This window comes from Magnolia sinica, chromosome 3 (assembly GCF_029962835.1).
Source record: "Magnolia sinica isolate HGM2019 chromosome 3, MsV1, whole genome shotgun sequence".
NCBI lineage: Eukaryota > Viridiplantae > Streptophyta > Magnoliopsida > Magnoliales > Magnoliaceae > Magnolia > Magnolia sinica.
Genome location: NC_080575.1, coordinates 97,105,081 through 97,126,802, shown reverse-complemented (window position 1 = coordinate 97,126,802; position 21,722 = coordinate 97,105,081). Strand labels below are relative to the sequence as shown.

The 21,722-nt window shown below is 39.8% G+C and overlaps 1 protein-coding gene across 3 annotated transcripts in view; it reads right to left on the bottom strand.

Annotated features, from left to right (window-relative positions):
• The window catches only part of LOC131240342 (uncharacterized), an 80,873-nt gene extending 72,464 nt beyond the window's left edge, over positions 1-8,409 (bottom strand). Inside the window, exons 1-3 of one of the 3 annotated variants that reach the window (XM_058238490.1) lie at positions 8,259-8,311; positions 7,137-7,213; positions 5,936-6,290 (exon numbers count right to left, since the gene is read on the bottom strand). In XM_058238490.1, coding sequence (XP_058094473.1) covers positions 5,936-6,244 — 309 coding nt within the window. In that variant the 5' untranslated portion in view covers positions 6,245-6,290; positions 7,137-7,213; positions 8,259-8,311. Of the gene's footprint in view, positions 1-5,935; positions 6,291-7,136; positions 7,214-8,258 lie in introns of those variants that run through there. The other 2 variants (XM_058238489.1, XM_058238491.1) reach the window with 2 other exon arrangements.
• Between the last annotated feature and the right edge of the window lie 13,313 nt (positions 8,410-21,722).

Sequence of the window (21,722 nt, the reverse complement as noted above, 5' to 3'; positions counted from 1 at the left end):
ATCGATCACTTAAACATCAAGTTTATCCCCATGATTTGTTCACATAGGGCCCAAATCTAACCGACCTACCACTGATTAATCAAGACAATCGTAACTAAATTAAAAGATCCACCCGAAGCCGAGTCCGATAAGGCCCAGATCTTGACTAATGGACCAAATCAACCCAGTTACTCTTTCAGCCCAAAACCGATAGTTTAGAGTGATCATGACCAAATCTCCACTTTCACTAATTTCGAATAGGTCATACTGTGAACTTAGTTAATCCATACCTCAACAACGGCGCCCAAGAAATCCCCCTACCCAATTTATTCCAGAAATGCCCCGATTACCCGAACAAGCTCTAGACCACTTGTTAGTGGGCCACTAGTCCCGAAATTATAGAGTAATGTCCATCTCACTGGGCTCGTAGTCCATCGCGGACGACAGACTCAGACGACACCCAAAAATAGACAATTCACGCTGTCAAGTCAGCACTTGTAAAGTGCAACTCGCCCTAGCACAGGCCTAAGATCTAAATTTTAAGACAAATGGCCCCGCCACTTAGGACAATAAATTAGGACATTTTAGCCGTCAGATTCCACCCAAATTTGCACTATAGGTTGAAGATATTTCTCTGCACTTGTCCGCAAAATCTGACCATTGATCGAGGATCGGTGACCGTTGACCGCAAACCGGGCCATTCCGACAATACCCCGCATCCGTTTGCCGTCAAACTTTGCTCAGCCCTTCATCGGGCCATGGGGCACTTATCCCATAAATTAGATGGGCCAGGGGGCCATTAGGACGGCCCCAATAGCCAGATATGGGCCCCACAAGGCCATTGGAGGCATTTAGTGAGACACAAGGCCAAATGACTAAATTTTTAGATATTTAATGCCCAGATCCCTTTCATTTCCACCATTTCCAGCAGCTGAAATCTGAGGGAGGGAGAGAGAGAGAGAGAGAGAGAGAGAGAGAGAGAGAGAGAGAGAGATCCACCATTTCCAGCAGCTGAAATCTGAGGGAGGGAGAGAGAGGGAGAGAGAGAGAGAGAGAGGGAAGGAGAGTGATTGTGTGGTGCATGTGGTGCTTGGGGATCAAAATTCCCCGCACCCACACCCCTAAATTGCCGGGAACTCCAATCCTAACGTCGTAGAACCAAGCCACGCCCAACCTATGGTAAGATTCGGACTTCAAACCATCTCCCCTAGCAAATCACCCACATGCATGCGCCTTACGGTCATGTTCATGCAACGCAGGGCCCCGGCACGTCGAGTTTGTGGACCCAGCGACGTTTAGACACTTGCAAAGGCTTCCAGTCAACAATAGGTGTGGACCATTACCTTTAGGTGGCTGATTATCGCGCCTAGCATAGGCTTAATAAATGTATTTGGTGAATTGTTAGTGCATGTGGCTGAATTTTCATTTGAACTGCATATATAGGATAATGGACTAGGAATTATTAAAATCATGGGAGGGAATTTGGCCCTAATGCCCCAAATATGTGACTTATGCATTTGCATGCTCATATAGGGTACAAATATTTAAATTTTCCCAAATTGTTGCTAGTTGATTGTTGATTCCCTGAATTGGTGTTAACTATGCTTCAAATGATAACATGGATTGTTGTAAATTGGTAATTAGTGATTGATTTCCAATTATATGATTAATTATGTTTGAGTGAAAGCATGAAACGTTGCAAATCGGTTGATTGGTTGAGTTACTTGCCTTAATATTCGATGTACGGCAGAATTGAGTGTTTCATGTTGATCTATGGAAGATAAACTTCGGTGTATTGTTATATGACTGCTCACGTGCTATAAGTTGGATTATGATATGCATAATCTGTAAATTTGGGTGAAGCTTTGCATGTTGTTGTCCATCTTGTTACAATTGTTAGAATATTTTAAACATGATCCTCGTAGTTTGGTGAAGATTGGTGTATTGTTATCCATATACTTAGAATGCTGGATTTTATTGTCATTTGTGAAATTATTCCTGAATTTGCTGAATTTATGATTATCCATCTGTGAACTTGTCCTCTCATGGATTGGCCAATAACCGGAAATTATTTGGGAATCCCATCGTTGGATCAGCCCATGGGTAAATCTGGCCCGACTAGTTAAGCTATAAATGGTCTCAGGCCGTTCAATTTATAGTTCAACTTGTAGGGCATATTGACTCTTACGTCGACCATTCTCGTACGTTAACCATGTTTGATCATGCCTGTATGAACCCAAAGTACCCTAAGACTTTTGCGCCCACTATTAATTATAATTTACGACCCACAAGACTCATGAGCTAAGGATGGTGGTATAGGACACTATGCCCGTGTTGTCGGCCTACGCTGGGGTGACGAGTCTCCCCGTAATAACCAGTGAGCACCTAAACTCGTGAGCCGGGAAAAATGGTATGGGACACTGTGCCCGTGCTGTCGGCTTGTGCTCGGGTGACGATCTCCCCATAGTGACCGCAAGTAGGACATTTAAGTCCCAAATTGTTTACGTCGGTGATTATACTTCTTTTCAGGATTGATGACCCCATATAGGGTTAAGGGTCGCGAGAGTCGCATGACCACGGTTCCCGAGCCGCGCGATCGGGTTAGGCAATAACTCCACTAAGGATATTCCGGTTTCCCCAACTTGCTGGATGAATGAACCTAATTAACCAACCTGCTGACGTAGTTTCATAACATTGCATTATTATTGTGGCGATTATGCAGTCGAGGTCGCAAATTAAGGGAGTATTGATCATTGCGAACGTGAGATGTCGTCGCTTGAGGGAGCGTTGGTGGTGAGGAGCATGCATCATATCATAACCATGCATTTGCATTAACAACAGTATCTAGGTTTCTATGTTGTTTATTGTTCATTAAACGTATTATATGCATGATAATTTGTGTGGCCGATTGCTAATGGTACCACTGATCTAGCTACTCACTCCCACTCTGGGACTGTGTTCTAAAACACCAACCAGAATCCAGTATAGATATAGGTACCTTAGAGCGGGACGCGCCAGACAATGTCGGTGCAAATGACAACGAGGAGTGGACGCACTCCCAAACTTCGACGGTTTCTTCTAGTTTATGGTTGGATGGTCGCAGGACATGGGTCAGGGCCCTAGTCATTTTAGGATATTTATCTAGGTGGGTCTAGTTCCCAGTTAGATTTTCTTGGTACTGTATTCTGGATATCTTACCTGTTTAGCGGTCCGTATTTACATTTTATGATACTCTCATGCTTATGGTTTGCTAAACCCGTCATTGCTTATAAATAAACCCAAATGCATTGGATTCTGGAGCCCATTAGGGCATACGTGGCACCCGGGAATTCGGGAACCGAGTTCCTACTCGACCCCTAAATTTTGGGGCATTACATGAAGGCTCACCTAGTTACTAAGGGGTATACTCAAACACTTAGTGTTAATTACAGTAGAAGCTTCTCTCCTATAGCCGAGTTGAATTTCATTCAGGTTGGCTAGCCCCTCTTCCAACTTGATGTCAAAATGTCTTCCTACATGGTGATCTTACAAAGGAAGTTTACATAGAGCAACCTCCTGAATTAGTTGCTCAAGTAGAGTCTACCAAAAGTATTTAAACTGTCAAAGGCAATTTATGAGTTAAAACAGTCTCCATGTGCATGATTTAACAAGTTCTGCAAGGTTGTTTTAAACTATGGCTTTTTTGGAAGTCATGTTGTTCATTCCATTTTTTTACAGAATGGTATCATCGGTCTCAGTGTGCTTGTAGTATATGTGGATGATACAATTTTTACTGGAAGTGACAACAAGGAGATTGAAGTACTAAAGAAGTATCTTCAACGACATTTTCTCACAAAAGATGTGTCATCCTTAATACTTCCTTAGTCTAGAAATATGTTTTGGATTTACTCATAGAGACGGGTCTTCTTGGGAGTAAGCCAATTGACACTCTAATGGATCTTAATCGCAAGCTTGTAGGTGACCCAGGAGATGTAGTAGAGGATCCAGTGGGTATAGAAGATTGGTTGGAAAACTTATTTACTTAACTAGTACTCGACTGGACATGTCATATGCAGTAAGCGTGGCTCACATGGAAGCAGTTATTTGAAATTAGTGTTGCCTCAAATGAGCACCGGGTCAAGGTATTTTGTATCAATGGAATGGTCATCTTTGGGTCACAAGATATTCAGATGCAGACTGGGCAAATTCCTTAGCAAACAGACAATCCACTAGTAGATATTGTGCATTTGTTGGAGGAAATCTAGTCACATGAAAGAGCAAGAAGCATCATGTGGTGGCCCAATCGAGTACTAAAGCAGAGTACAGAGCAATGGCTCATACTTCTTGTGAGTTGATGTGGATCAAAAAAATTGTTGAAAAAAATGGAATTTACAATGCACCTAAGCAGTTATTTTGTGACAATCAAGCTGCTTCACACATAACAAACAATCCAATTTATCAAGAAAAAACCAAAATACATTTTAGTCAACTATCACTTCATACGTGATAAAGTTTCCAACAGCGAAATCTCTACTCCATATGTTTAATCTCAGGACTAACTTACTGATGTATTCATTGAGGCTTTTTGTTCCACTCAGGCTACACATATATATAATCTAAGCCTGGCATAGATAACATCTATGCTCCGGCTTGAAGGAGAGTGTTTAATGAATGTGATATGGGCCTACATAGGCCCACTTAGACGGGTTTTTTAGTCTAGAAATATAGGAATATTTTTCTTTTGTTATTGATAGTATAGTATTTTGTAATAAGAGAGGGGGGGGGGGGTGGCGGTGGTGGGTGCCCATTCTCCTCTTCTCTCTCTTTCTTCTTCTCTATTCCATCTCTCTTTCCACTGTTTTGCATACTATATTAGAGCTCACAGGTATACAAGGTGCTACATTTCTTACGCACTCCACCCCCAAGACAAGATGATTGGAGCCCCTTCATATATATAGAAGTTACAACCCACTCACACACATGTATCCAATGTGGGACTAAACTCACAAGACGATAAACATAAACCACGGCATAATGAAATGTTGAGTTTTTACTCCAACGGAAACAAAAGAGCTATTCATAGCTCAAAGGTAATGTAGTATAGGGTGTTTTCCTTAAAGCAAAGAGGTTTTGCTTTAAGCTCCTGGCAGGGCTCGAACTTTAAGCTCTCGGCAGGGCTCGAAATATTGTCCAACACTAATGATATGGTACACGTACTCGACTTCCAACCCTAGCAATGCGGTACAACATTCTTTGGTTATGCCCAAATCGTCAATTTGTTTTGAAAAAAGCTTTCATCTATCAAACATCACAAAAATTCCAACACAGCATATCTTGGTATATTCAGCCCATACCACAATAATGGTTTAGTCATAGCTGCAAAATGTGGATTCACAGTAACCAAGTAACCAAAATCACAAATCTATTAGTAGCCGAGAGTGCTGAACAATTATAAATGCTTAGGGACATTGTAAATGCAACCCCATAATGAGATTGATGTGGACTGATGCCCAAACCAGCTGCATATTGCAGAGCCAAGTGTTTGGCACATCCCTAAGACTGTGGCTAGAGAGATGCACCCTACAGTCCAACCAGCAAAAAGAAACTTAAAAGTGGGAGTTCAATAGGAATCGGTCTCAGTGCATCGTTCCAACTCAAGCGTTGGAAAATAGGTCAGCCACATTCCTAGACCATTCAAAACAATACCAGAATGCCTTAACATATACGGTATACTACAAGAGAAATTGCGGTTGAAAATAAAAGAAAATATACTACAATTTTGTTGACTGTCAAAATAATTGAACTTAAAATGAAGTGGCATTCGACTGGACCAGAAAATGAGAGGTAGCATGTTTTCTTAAAATAAAGAGTTGAAACACTAGAAACTACGAAACCTTGAAATGTAAAATAGCAGATCAGATGGAAGAACTGATCAACAACATCCAAAAACAAATTTCTCGTGAACCAAAATCCAAACCTCCACTGCAAGATCGAGAGCATCTGAACCAACAGGATGAGGACCCAATCTGGTCAGGTTCTTGACATGCTCCATTGCCAACTGCTCTGAAAATCCCCGTTTGCCCGCCTGATCGGCATTGAGAGGGATAGGCAGACTCTCATACTGAAAATGATAAACAGCCCAGGTGCAATTGAGGAGGACAACAAACAATGCCAGCCATACAAATGCTGACCTTTTAGGGATCTCTTCGCGTCCGTTTGAATCGGGTTGATCGCCAACATTAGATGATCGAACCATGGATGAAGAGCCACCAGACCTCCGTGGCATTTTATTTATTTATGTACAAATAAGTTAAGCTGTGAAGTGGAAGTCACTGTAGACATTGAAAACATTCAAGAAAACACAGATAAAAAAGGAGATTCATAACAAGAAGAAAAAAAATAGCAATGATGATCATTTAGAGAAAATTTTCTAAAAAAGCATAGCAGCTCTAGAAAGAATAGTAGATAAGCCAAATTCCTAACTAGCTTTATAACTTGCAAAACAAATTTAGGGCATGTTTGGATGCATGTATTCGAAGAGAAAAGAAAATAAAAGGTGATGATTTGGCAATGATTATTTCTATGAGCACTATTGTAACACGGATTCCTTTTTTTTTTTTTTTTAATTTTATTTTTTTATTATTATTATTATTATTTTGGGGGGGGGGGGGGGTGGTCTTGTTTGGATAACTAGTGGAAATCTCATATCGGTCAAACAACTGCCACCTAGTTTCTTATGCCAAAGAATCCAAACCATGGGGAAGTGCAATGATTGCTTTGTGGAATCCTCTCTTTTCTTTACTATCCAAACATCTCAAACTATCACACCAATGGAAAGCCTTTTTCCATTTCCATTTATTTCCATGGAATTGGTCCATACATGCTATTAAAGATCATCTTAGACAGAAGCATCGATTAGATGCTTCAAGCAATTCTAGAAGATAGAATCATTCACCTGAAATATCAAACCCAATTAATAAAAGCCACTAATAAGAAAAGAGGCATATAAACTCATATCGGTAAAGGTTAACAGTGAAGAAAGAAACTATATCTGAGCAGTTCTGTACTCAGACAGTGGAATCCAATTATCCTAGATATATGTATATGGAGAATATGGATGTAACAAACTCAATAATTTATGTGATTTTCAATTAGAGTTTAAAACAAGATTCACCAACCTGCGCATCTACCACCTAATGGATCAAAATAATGCTCAAAAACTCATCAATCGAGTCAGCTCAGTCCTTCTGGCCTCCTGTTACCATATCCAAGCCCCGGTTAGAGCTGGCTAGTTTTCAATGAATTGGACATTTCACTAGTCGAATCCAAATCTTTTAACAGCAATTGTTGTGAAAACTCGAGATTAAAGACAACAAAGATGATGGTGATGATGATGTAATTCTTGACAATACATTAACCAGATTTTTAAAAAAAATTAAAAATTTTAATTTTAAATTTAAAAAAATAAGAATAATAATAAGGCAATTAAGAGCAGCTCAAACAAAAACATAGTGGAGATAATTTAGTCGATGAAAATCTTTTAATTTAGGATGGAATTTTTATACAACAGATTTTAGTGACTTCTTTCTATAACAATCATTGAAATTCTTATATCGATCAATGACTTCATTGCCAATTAGAGAAACACCAGCTTTCGAACTATGACTTGGGATCAACACTGTTTTTCCTCAATGCCGAGACTCAGGTGAGTCAAATCACTCACAAGGTGTCCAGAAAAAGGAATAAGGATTCGTTTTACCTCTGTTGCAACTCAGAATCCAGCACGTGCCGACGTCCACTGGGGCCCACATGCTGATCGGTCCGATGATCCGAAGTGTCCATTTTGTGAACTCTGTGATAAACAGGCCACGCAAGAAACTTATGCTGAATGAATTATTGTGACCATCACTGTCTGTGGCTGAATTTACAACAACCAAAAGAAAATTTTCAATGGCTCGCATTCAACTCCGAAAGACAAAGGTCTGGATCATCACTGAAGCGTGAACTGCGATACTGGTTTTTTGTTTGACGGTGAGTAGAAATTAGAATATGGACGGTTCAAATCATCTGACCATCTTTGAATGTGGACCCGAGTGAATAGCAGCAAGCGCTCGATCCTGAGTCGAGACAAAGCAAGATGATCTCACTCGTTAAGGCCACATACAGAAGCAAGAAAAAAAAAAGTAGGAAATTACAGAAAGTCGCCTTAAACCCTAGAATTCAAATCCAAGGAAGCATTGAAGAAAAGGAAGGAAATAGAAATGAAATCCAAAGAGAAGGAATAGAAGAGGAAGAATAACCTGAGACCCGTCTTCTTATTTCTAGAAGAACAGCGAACAGTAAAAAAACGAGAGTCGAGTGCCGAGATCGGAGACTTAAAAGCTGATGGCACTCGTCTCACACGTGTACATTAGGCACATATGTGGGATATCTGATCCGCTCATCATGTTGTCACATATGATCTATACTGTATGGCGTGTGAACAATAAAAATGGACAGTTGAGAGGAATATCACAGCTGTCCGAATTTACTCTGGGCATGTGGCACACTGGTAAGTTAGAGGATGCACTGATTCTGAGACATGGAGTCTATACGGTTGGGATTGTCCTTTAAATTGACTCTCGCCAGGTGGACCCGGTACGGCGGAAGCGGATAAGGTGTTATCCGGACGCGTATTTCTTTCGCAGGAAGCTCCTGCGGTGGAACCTTAGGTGGGGCCTACCGTGATGTTTGTGAGAAATCCACCCCGTCCATCCGTTTTTTGAGCTCATTTTAAGACTTAAGACCAAAATTGAGCAGGGTCCAAGACTCAAATGGGCCGCACTAAAGAAAAATGTGTGTAGGAAAATTCCTGTCGTTGAACGTTCCTAACATCAACGTTGTTGTTTATATGCCATCTATACTGTTTATAACGTCATTAATATTGGGATGAAATGAAAACACAAATATTATCCTGATTCAAGGCTTACGTGGCCACACAAATATTTCAACTGTTGACGTTCAATAATCACGTTTTTGGCCTACCTGAGTATTGGATCCGGATCATTTTTGGCCAAATGTCCTAAAATGAGCTTACAAAATGAAAGAATGGAGTGGATTTCTCAAAAACATCACCTCAACCCCAGCTAAGTTTCCAGCGCAGGAACTTACTGCGAAAGGATATCCCGTCCGTGTTATCCGGGTAATACCTTATTGGGTGTTTCCTTGATCTTGGGGCCCATCTTGATGTATGTATTATATATCCCTGCCGTCCATTAGGTTTTTAAAGATCATTTTAGTACATGATCCTACAAATTAAGCAGATCAAAGTTTCAAGTGGACCACACCACGTGAAAAAAAAAGTCATCAAACTCCTATCATTAAAAAATTCCTAGGGCAGTCCGTAATGTTTATTTTCCATAGAACCCGTTGATAATGTCACACAAACTTGGATGAAGTGAAACCACAAATATCATATTGATTCAAAACTCTTGTATCCCTCGAGAAGTTTTTAACGGTCAATCACCACTTCTTCCTGTGGTGCGGTCCACTTGAGATCTTTTATCTATTTGATTTTTGGGATCATGTCCTGAATTAAGATGAAAAAACAGATGGACGGACAGAGTGGATATACAAAATATACATCATTGTGGCCCCATGATCCCGGAAACACCCACTATGATGTGGGTGACATCTGATCAAAAGCAAAAATAATTAAAGGTCTAAATTGGTAAGATAGGTTTTGTTTGATTGGAAAAAAGAGAAGTTAAAGGAAGGTCGCGTCTACGGTAGAAAATTATCTCGTCGACTGCACCAGCAGAATCATACACTGTCCGCATCTATATACCAGCATACACGCGTTGCCCAATTTTGTAAGTGGGGCCTATGATTCCGTAATCCACACCATTGGTATGTTATGTCTCCCGTGGATGAAGAGTTCATCAACATTCACAAAGGCTAGCGTTAAGCTTCCTTGTCCGTTGAATGTGGACCATTGGTGTGTATCTCTTTCCATTCTAAAAGGTTTTGTCCATGGACGGTTGAGATCAAATGACCTATTGTCTGGATTATAAAAGAACGTCAGGACTAGCAATTCTTGTAAAAATCAGCTACATCTGTAAGCTATGTTGCATAGGAGTTCATTAGAGACGGCTCCATTGAACTTTTTGTCTTGGTTAAAAACTTCATAGTCGGCCGTCAACGGGCCCGGCTGGGTCTATCTCGGCCCGGATTTTGAACTATTCTACTTTAGCAGGATCGAGCCCGGCCCATTTCCACCGGTACGCGCAGCTGATAATATATAGGTACCTGAAAATGATAATTAAATGCTCGTCCGTACTATCAGTGGACGTATGGAGCACACCATGGTGTTTTCCATGACATCTCACCCGTCCATCTAAGACGTACCATGATGAAAATTGGATGTCCAAAAAATCAGGCCGGTCCAACCATGAAAATAAAATGCCTCAAGTGAACGTGGAGGTTTTTAGATGATTGTTCGTGTTTTTTTTTAGTGTGGCCCACCTAATGGTCGGACTGAATTGACTTTTTAGGCATCCCATTCTTATGATGAGACAAGCTTAATGGACTGGATGTCACGTAAACATCGTGGAGGGCCCACATACCAACTAGTTAGGCATACAACTGGTTGTGCATGCACATTTCTCCTTAAAAAGTACCCGAAGATGCTTCCGTGGCTTCCAAGCAGTTAAAAGTAGAAAGTTCCACTGACTAGGGTGTGTACATCGAGTCGAACCAAGTTGAACTGGCCTCAGCTTGACCCGGCTCAAACAGTTGCTGACCTCAGCTCGAATTTGGCCCAACTTGGTCTTTGAGCCTAACTGGCTAGCTCGGCTTGGATCGGTCAGCAACTCAAGTCAGTTCAAGTCGAGTTCGCCGTTGAGGCATTTCCACACACACCTCAACTACAACTTCAAAATCTCACTATTTTACAAACAGAAGCAATAGTTTTACAAGTATTTTCTCAAACACCTTCTAAGTAACATAAATAAATAAAAAGAGAAAAAAAGCATTTGTTTCATGTACGTACTTTCCTTGCTACCTTGCCACCAGCCAAACCTTCTTTACCACCAACCAAATCTTCCTTGCCACCAACCACATTTCGTTGAGTCATTTTATCAAACAGTTGGTGAGCAACGTCAATGGAAAAGTAATCGAGTCACCGAACTGGATTCGATCCGAGTCAAGTTGAGCTGGGGCCTGCTCGAACTCAGCTCGAACTCATTTTCGAGCTCAAAAAATCAGCTCGACTCGACTCGAACTCAACTTTGAATTGAGTCAAATCGAGCTTTTTCGAGTCGAGTCGAGTCGAGCGAGCTAACCGAGCTAGCTCAGTTCGTGTACACCCCTACCAGTAATGTAGTGATTTAGATATACTAACGAAAAATGTACTACCCTAGTTATTTATAAGGATACGTGTGTTCTACTAATAAGTTTTCCATGGATCAAATGACACGAAGTGTTGGACTAGGGAGCCAACTAATGCCCGTTTGTTAAATTCGAAGTCTAAATACCAAAGCTGAAATCTAAAGCCTGAATCTGAAGTAAAAAAAAAAAACTTGTTACATGATTATGGATAAAGTCTGAAAATTAAGTACTCAAATTGAAACAACTTGTTTGTTAAAAAATATCTTAAATGTCTTAAATATGTTAATTTGACACATTTGCCCCTATCTCCCGTTTGGAAATGTTTTACGCTATGAGGAAATTATATTTAATTAAATGAAAATAAAATCATATATTTAATTCAAATAAACTAAAATATCATTATTCATAAGCCCTCAGTTCCTCTTAGCAGGAAGATTGTCAATATGTGTCATGTAGGGTTGAGCACCAATAGCAATAAAACCTTCAAATATTTTTGCAAAAAGGGTTCCAATGGTAGACGTTCAATCTCCGCTGCTTTTTGCAATGTGGTCCACTTGATAGTTCGATATGTCTTATTCTTCATCTCAAGCCTTAATATGAGCTCGCTAAATGGATGGGCAGTTTCGATATAATACATACCTCATAATGGGACCCACAGAAGAACTTGTTAACATCGATTAAGCAGCTATATAGCTGGTGTGAGGTACACCAGCCAGTCCACATCCTAGCTAATCTGTTTCCGCGGACGCGGATTGCATACTAATAGGTGGAGCAGTTAGACTCGCAACTGAAGTGACGTCACCAAGTTATGTGGCCCCATCATGATGTATGTTTTGTATCCACGTTGTCCATCCATTTGGAAATACAATTTTAGGTAAAGATCCAAGGAATGAGTCAAATCCAAAGCTCCAGTGGACCTCACCATAGAAAATAGTGGGGAGAATGACGCCCACCATTAAAAACTTAAATAGGCCACGAAAGTTTTGATCAAGCTGATATTTGTTTGTTTCCTTCTTTCATGTTTGTGTTAACTTGTGAACAGGTTGGATTTCAAATAAAAATCACAATGAGCCTTAGGGAAGTTTCAACGGTAGGTGTCAATCTCCCCACTATTTTTTGTGGTGGTTACATATTCTGATTAGCTTCATTCTTTAACTCATGCCCTAAAATTAAATCTCCAAATAGATGGAGGGTATAGATAAAACACATACATCATAGTGGGCCCACATAACTAGGTGATGTCACTTCGGTAGCGAATCTCGCTATAACCTGTCCGATTGGCTACTCCCCTGCCACCAGCCAACTGCTGTTTGTTGGTGCTACGTGGGCCCCACTATGATGTATGTGTTTCATCCATGGCGTCCATCTATGTTTGTAGATCATTTTATGGTATGAGACCAAAAATGAGGTATATCCAAATCTCAGGTGGATCACATTACAGGAAACAATGTTGAATGATGGATATCCATTCACTATTGTTTTCCTGTGGTGTGGTCCACCTGAGATTTATATTCCTCTCATTTTTGATATTAATCGTAAAATAATCTTTAAAAATGGATGAATGGAATGGATGAAACACATATATCATGGTGGGCTCAAAGAAGAGCCCCATGTTAAAAGTTGGGATGTGTATAATGCAACAGAGAAAATCTCTCTCACATAGGATAATTTGTTCTCCATTAAACTATACTCCCATCATTGAAAATTTTCAACATAAACGACTCCTGTCATGAAAATTTTTCAACATAAAACTGTGGAGTGCTTTCCTTCTTATGGATTAACAAACACCACTAAATCATTTGATGCGCTAATTTTCTTGAAGCTTGAGAAAATCTTAACCATTGGATTTAAAAGGCCCATTTTATTATGAATAAATACTTTTGATTTATGTGAAATAAATAATGAACCATGCTAGATCTAAGCCATTCATAATAAACACTATACTGATGGACATTTTAGGCTTTTAGGTTTCTCAAACCTCGTACCATCCTTTAGGTTTTATAGCATCTCAACTATGAGAGGTTTCAACCGTAGTGTAGGGAGAGAAAGCCCATTCAAGGTCCTGTTGCCTGAAATATCTTCACATGTAATATAAAACATGAGAAAAGCTAAAAGATGTAATTTGATTATAGCATCTAACATGTTTACATGCAAAATACCCATCCAAACACAACTTATAATCTTATTACCGGTAAAGATCTCCACTTACAAACTTTACAAGCATCCAAACAACCCCTTAGTGGGTGTTACCCCTACGGTGGGGTGATAGTGGCACACCTTGATGATGTGCTGTATATCTATATTGTTCATCTGTTTCTCCAGCTCAATAGGATACCAAAAATTATGCAGATCCAAATCTCAAGTGGACCACACCACAAAGACAGTGGTGATTGAGTGTCTCACCGTAAAAAATTCAAGAGGACCCATCATAAAGTTTTCATAACGTTTATTTGCGGTTCAACTCGATGATAATGTCAAGAAGATCTAGATGAAGGGAAAATAAAATAATCACATTGATTAAAAAATTAAAAAATAAACCTTTTGTGACTCATATAAAGTTTTTAACGGTTATTCATCACTGTTTCTATTGGATGTACAACAAATACATTAAGGTGGGCCCTACACAGTTAGGGTAACAGCTAATCCACTACCATTGGACAGATCTAATTTTGGGACTATGAGCACGGAGCAGATCAGTAGATTATTTGTTACCTGGGTAGAACCTTAGTGGGTGTTACCCTAACTGTGGGGCCCACTTTGACATATTTGTTATATATTCATGTCATTCATTTGTTTTTTACGTTGGGATTTCAAAACTTAAGAAGATCAAGATCTTAGGTGAATCACACCACTAGAAACGATGACGAATGATCATTAGGATTTTTTTGCGCGCCACAAAAGTAATCGGTCAAGCTTATCTTTGTATTTCCCCTTCATCAGGGTTTTCTTGACATTATCTACAGGTTGAATGGCAAATAAACATTGCAAAAACCTTACGATGGGCCCTTTGGAATTTTTAATGGTGAGGCACTCAAACACCTTTATTTATTGTGGTGTGGTCCACCTAAGACTTGGATTTACTAAATTTTTAGACCATATTCTAAAATGGGTGGGAGAAACGGATGGACGGCATGGATATACAACACATCATCAAGGTGAACCCCACTGTAAGGTCACACAGCAAGGGCATGTTCGATTTTCCAAACCCTTGGTAAATACATTGCAAATGGGGTAATAGTTATTTCCTTGAGTAATTACGGCAGCAATACAACGGCGCCTACTTTTGTTAGCACTAAAACCTACGTCACAGTTGAATATATGTGGGGCCTATTATGATGTATGTGGGTTATTCACACTGTTCATCTGTAATCCCAGCTAAACTTAGGGCATGACAAAAAAGATGAGGTTATACTTACCATTATAAACTTCTATAGGGCCCACATTGATGATGTGTTGTATATCCATGCCATGCATCCGTTTCTCCACCTTATTTTAGGTGGTAATCCCAAAAAATAAGAAGATCCAAATATCAGGTGGATCACACCACAGAAAACAGTGGTGATTGAGTGCTTCACCATTAAAAATTCCAAAGGGCCCATTGTAAGGTTTTGGTAATATTTATTTTCCGTCCAACCTGTTGATAATGTCAATCAGACTTTGGATGAAGGGAAAATACAAATATTGGCTTGATCCAAAACTTTTCTGGCCCACAAAAAAACTTTTTAATGGTCATCCATCACTATTTCTAGTGGTGTGGTCCACCTAAGATTTTGATCTTCCTAAGGTTTGGGTTCTCGTACTAAAATTAGATGAAAAACAGATGGCAAGCGTAAATATACAAAAACTACATCAAGGTGGACCCCACATGGTTAGGGTAACACCCACCATGGCGTTACCCTGGTAACAGTTAATCCGCTCCATGGTTGATGATAAAAAAAAGTTAACATTGTGGGCCCACCCTAATGCATGTGCCTTATCCATGCCATCCATCCCCTCGGCCAGCTCATGGCACGAGTCAAAAGACGAGGCAGATCCAAAGCTCAAGTGGACCACACCACACAAAACTGTGGGAATTGAACACCTGCCATTGAAAGCTTCATAGGGGCCTAAAAGTTCTGATCAAGATGATATTTTTTGTTTTCTCCTTATCCATGACTGTGTGACCTTATAAACAGGTTGAATGACAAGTAAACATCAACGCGTGCTTTGGGAAGAACAACTTTCAATGGTTGATGTCTTTATATATTGTTTCCGAGGTGTGGTCCACCTCAGCTTTGGATCCGTCTCATATCTGGGTTCATGCCCTAAAATATATTGTTAAAGGTGATGGACCATTTGGACAAGTCACATGCATAACTGTGTTGTCTATAAATTTAAATCAGTATTAAGATATTTTTTTAATTGATTTTCGAGCTAATTTTCATCTCTTGCAAACAGGTGGAGGAAGTCATTATTGCTTGGCGGTGTTTGATTATATACAATCATTACTTACGTGTGTAATTGCAACAGCAATGTCAAAGTTGACATTGACGATCGAGGTGTCTCTTTGGATGGAAACTGACACTAAAACGGAAGAAAATGGATTGTGAAAAAAATTTGTGGGGGCCACTATTATGTATGTGCATGATCCACGCCGTACATTCATTTTAAATGCTTATATTAGGGCATGAGCAAAGAATAAAAGAGGTGGATCCAAAGCACAAGTGGATCATATCATAGGAAACGGAGAGAAATGAATGCCTACCGTTGGAAATTTCTTGGGGTCCACATAAGCTTTGTATCAAGTTTATACTTGTGTATTCCCTTTATCCATGTTTGTGTGACCTTATGAACAGATTGGATGATTGATATACATCCCTGTAGACCCATAAGGATCTAAATTTCATAGGCAGACGTCATTTTGAGATTTGTTTCCTGTTATGTGGTCCACTTGAGCTTAGAATTTGCTTTTTGGGCTCATGCTCTAAATGAGCTGTTAAAATGGATGGATGGTGTGGATCAAATGCATACATTATGGTGGTTCCCATAGAGATGATGTGTACACAATCCCCTTGAATTTGTGGCATGAAATCACATTTCCTGATGTATATTTTAACTGGTATTTCACTTTATACCAAACATGGATATGTTATCGTAATTTTCTACATACCACCATTTACAGGTGGAAATAAAAAAATCAAACACTCTTATTTGCATGTACTTACCAAGGTAAGATAAAAATCAAACGACCCATTATAATTTCTAACTAGTGCCATTTTTATAATTCCCAGGCAACAATATATTAATCGTCATGCTCTGCGAAGTTCATACCAAATACTCTTGCTTTCCATCATTCATTTAAGGCGTGTTGGATCCTCATATTACGAGTTAGCATTCTGCATTAGCACTATCATCGCAGTTAGAAGCCATTGTGAATTGAACTCTGTATTTGACTTTTAAGTCTTGGACCCAGATACAACGCCACTTCCGCTGGATTTTCAAATCTAACAAAATCTAATGCATTATTTTCATACTCTTATACAGGGGTGCACATCCAACCGGTAGAACCATGGAACCGGATCGGAACCGACCAAACGGTGCAGTTTGGTCCAGTTCTAGAGTGCACCAGTTTCAGTTCCGATTCAAAAAATTAAAGAACCATTTAGTTCGGTTCGGTTCTGATTTGGGGGTATGTAGATCCGAACTGAACCGAACTGTGATCCGAACTGTAGATCCGATCTATGGAACCGAACTTCGAACCGAACCTAGAACTGTGAGTTTACAATATATTTTAGTTGTATATTCGACTCATGATTTATGGTTTACAATGCACCCTTTGCTTGTTTTCATAAATGTATTTTTTCACACCATGTACAATATTTAAACCATTCATCAAGTGGATCACAACACGAATGGACATGGGCTAAATTATAAAATAGAACATGCAATTGGGCTGGATTATAAAAAGCCAACAACCGTGGAACCGAACCAGTTTTCACGGTCCGGTACTGGTTTGGTTCAAGGGTGCTAACGGTCCAGTTCCGGTTCCGAAAATCCTGGAACCGTAAGGAATGGTTTGGTTCCGGTTTCACCCTAGAAGCGAACCGTGCACCCCTATTCATATATGGCATCACCTGCTTTGGCTTTTGCAATCATATGAAATGTAGTACAAGCCCTATCAGTCCATCGATGGAAACTAAGCAAAGCCCGTACTTTGGGTGAATAGTAGCTAGTGACACCAAATCAAAGACCTTAAAAACATTTACTTTCTCCATTTGATTCCATCTTTCTGAAAACCCTTCTTAAAGATTCCATATATTATCTTCCCTAGTCTCGTAATCTCGAGATATCTCTACACACCACTCCGATCTACCACATCTTCTTTTTATTTCTAGTTTTCACAGTGTCCATCATAGCTCAAGGTCCCAGATCAATTTATTCCAAGAATTTCAAATCCGTATTATTGTCTTGGTAGTTGAATTTTATTGAGTCTGCATCAATCTTTTCGATTATTAATTTCCATTCTATCTCATTTTAACTAGAGGTGGGCATTGAGTCGAGTCGGATCGGATTGGGTCCAACTCGACTCAATTCGAATTTTTAAGTAACTGATCTGAACTCGATCTAATCCGGGACTGAGTCCAGGTCAGTTGACTTGATCCGATCTGATGCACGGCTAGCTTGACCCGAACCGACTCCGACTCGATCAAGGAAACCCAATCGGATCGGGTTGGGTACCATTCGGATCGAAAGAGAGAAGTGGGTGATACCAAACCAGAAGCGGATTGGCTGGTGGTGTATTGACATCGGCAAGTTCTTTGGGTCAAACTATGAGGTATGTGTTATATCCAAATTGTCCATCCATTTGGAGAGCTAGTCTTAAGGCTTGAGTTGAAAAATAGGATAGATCTAAAGATCAGTTGGACCACACTGCAAAAAACAGTGGGGGATTGAACGTTTACCATTGAAACCCTTTTTAAGATCATAGAAGTTTCGGATCAATGTGAAATTTGTTTTTTCACTTCATCCATGTATTTTTAACATTATTAATAAATTAGATGGAAAATAAACGTTATGGAGGAGCCCATGTAACTTTGATCTCATTTGAGCTGTTCGTATAACTCAGAGCTCGAGGCACGTACACACTCGTCTTCGCACGACACGTATCTACAAAAGTTGTATAGCTTGCATGGGACGCGGATTAGCTACTGACAGGTTAAGTAGCTAGACTCCCTACTGAAGTGACGTGACCAAGTTCTGTAGGAGCCGTCATGATGTATGTGTTGTATCCACACCGTCCATTCATTTGGAGATATCAATTTAGGGCAGGAGCCAAAGAATGATTCAGATCCAAAGCTCAAATGGACCTCATCACAGAAAACAATGGAGAGAGTGACGCCCACCATTAAAATTTTATAAGGCCCACAAAAGTTTTCGATGAAATTGAAATTTGTGTTTTCCATTCTTTTAAGTCTGTCTCAACTTGTGAGCACGTTGGATCTTAGATAAACATCATAGTGGACCTTAGGAAGGTTTCAACGGTAGGAGTCACTCTTCCCACTGTTTTCTGTGGTGGGGTCCACTCCAGATCTAGATCTGACTCATTCTTTGTTTCATGGCCTAAAATGATCTCCAAAAATTGATGAACGGTGTAGATACAACACATACATCATGGTGGGTCTCACAGAACCTTGTGACGTTACTTCAGTAGGGAGTCTCACTAGTTACTCAACCTGTCACTGTCAGTATCTAATCTGCATCCGCTTACATGTGATATAAGAAATTAAATTGAAGTTTATCCACAGGCCAGACACAGTTGTATAGTTGGTGTGTGATATAGCGTGAATGCATGTGGGCCCACCGTGAATGCACATGGTTGATCCACACCGTCCATTCATTTTTTCATATCATTTTAGGTGAACCCAAATTTTATGCATATCCAAAGCTCAAGTGGACCATACCATCAGAAAACGTAGAAGCACCGATTTCCACCATTGAAAACTTTATAAGGCCCTAGTGATGTTTATTTGTCATCCAAACTGTTCATAAGATAAATATATGTGATATATATTCATAAGAATCACTCCGAATCGGATCGGATCCATTCGGTTCGGATCAGTCTAGATTGACCATAATTCGAACTCGATCCGAAAAACTGTCGGATCTGAATGACCCTACTCGATTTGCAATGATCCAGGCCGTTGGTTCAGTTCGGATCGGGTCGGATCGAGTCAGATCCACCGGATCGGGTCAGACATGCCCAGCTCTAATTTTAACAGTAAGTCTCACTAACTTCGACTGAATCATATATACCGTCCTTAATAAATTATGCTTATTTTAAATATTCATAGATTATGATTTCTACCACGTGTATTGTATGTAAGTATGTTCATAGTAATCGGGGTGTAATTATGAAATTCTAGAATTAGCTCAAACCTAACACACCATCTACGTTTATGGTATTAACCTAGACTTTAGATTACTTAGCCTAGGATTTTATCCTAGAGTTTAGGTCTAAGCTAGATTTTTAGGGTTTGAACGCTAATTGATGTACAATTAATTTTAGTGTTAATTTAATAATTATAAAGTATTTATTAATATTGGTGTTATAATTAATATTAGTTAATAATCATAATGATGATAAATAATATTATGATCTACTATTCATGATAAAACAATACACTAGTATTTAATAATGATATTGTTTTAATTTTTTGTATATAATAACTATTATTAGAATAGATAATTTACTAATGTCTATGCATTCTTAATATTGACAATCCTAATATTTAGCCTTTGGAGAATCATACTTTCCATTATAATTTAAGTTGATTGCATCTATTTTTATTAGAGGATAGGTAATGCTTACACTTTGATTTGGAATAGGGTGGTTGGTTTGAATCGACCCGAGTGAGGGCTTCTTGTTGTTTCGGGATCGACATAGCTCGGCGGTCAAACTCGATCCTGCATCACACTTGATCAGGGTCTGCCTCACCTAATTTCTTTAGATGTTACCGTGCAACAACATAAGCTTGGTTAATATTATATTAGCCTTAAAATCACCGAGTCAACGGCCGCGATTTGCCAATTTGGGATAGTACTCATATGAAGGGCTTACCTGAGGGTCTGACTCAGCTACAGTGTAGAGGAGTCGGTTCGCTCTAAGGAGAAGCCACTGAGTCAGGGCTAGGTTGGTGCCGGTTGAGTGGTGGCTGGGTCAACACGGCTGGACTGGGCTAAGTTCAGTGCAACTCTCCCTCTGATTCCCTTCTTTTTTCTTCTTCTTTGATTCATTACCATCCAGATGTAGCTGGACTCGATCTAGACACACCCCAAACTCACCAGACCCGGTCTGACTGGACGCACGACTCGAGCAGCGTCTTGATGCAGCTCGAGTTCGGGTCTTGCACCCGACCTCTTCACTCTGTTTTCTCTCCCACTCTCTCTCCTATGTTGGAAGTCCAGCAGCAGACACCCAATGCAACCTGACTCAATCCAGTCTCAACTCTGTTCGAGTTGAGCCAGTCAACTGCGACCCTTTCTAGTACTCACAGGAGTATCAATTTATATGGTTTTATCTTCCAACATGTGGCGGTCTGTTATGAATATGTGAGATCCTGACTGTTCATTAGGTTGTTCCACTTGCTATGATGTGGACGAAAAATCAAAATGATTTGGTAATATCCACTGGGAAACGTCTTTCAATGTGGACTACATATCAACTTCCAACCGTTCACCTTTTTTTCTCTTTTTCTTCATACACTTGCAGCACACCAGATGGACAGTCCTGCCTTATTTTTGGGCCACACCCACACGCGTACCCTTGGGGGTCCAGTGAATTAAATAATAATAATAATAATCTCGCTGATTCTTGTTGTCACGTGTGGGGAGAGTAGGATACTATGATTTGGACGGTTACCCTGAAAACAGGCCTTCTCATTTATCATCAACTCAGAGGGTATTGCAGCGGCCTTTATGTGATCCAGGCCGTTCATTTGGTTGAAACATGTTGATGGATCCATTTAGACTACACCAACCTAACCCATCGACCAGACCTCAAGTTCAATGGGAAAATTTTGAAGCATGGTCATTTGATGGAAGTCAGTGCGCCCCACTGCTAGATTTGTTAGGCAAAAACCAAAAATGGAAGTCTTCACTCTGGCCACTCATTCCATACAGGTTCCCAACTTTCAACGATCCAAGCCGTTTATTAGGTTGCAGTAAAGAAGCCCCTTCTCTTTTGGTTTTGAGGTTATGCTGTCGATCATGCCCCTATCGAATGAAACTGAGAGGAATATAAATCTCAGGTGGACCATACCAAAGGAAAACAATAGTGATTGGATATCCACCATTAAAATTCTCAAAACCAATGTACTGTTTATTTGACATCCAATATTTAATTAGGTCATATAGACCTG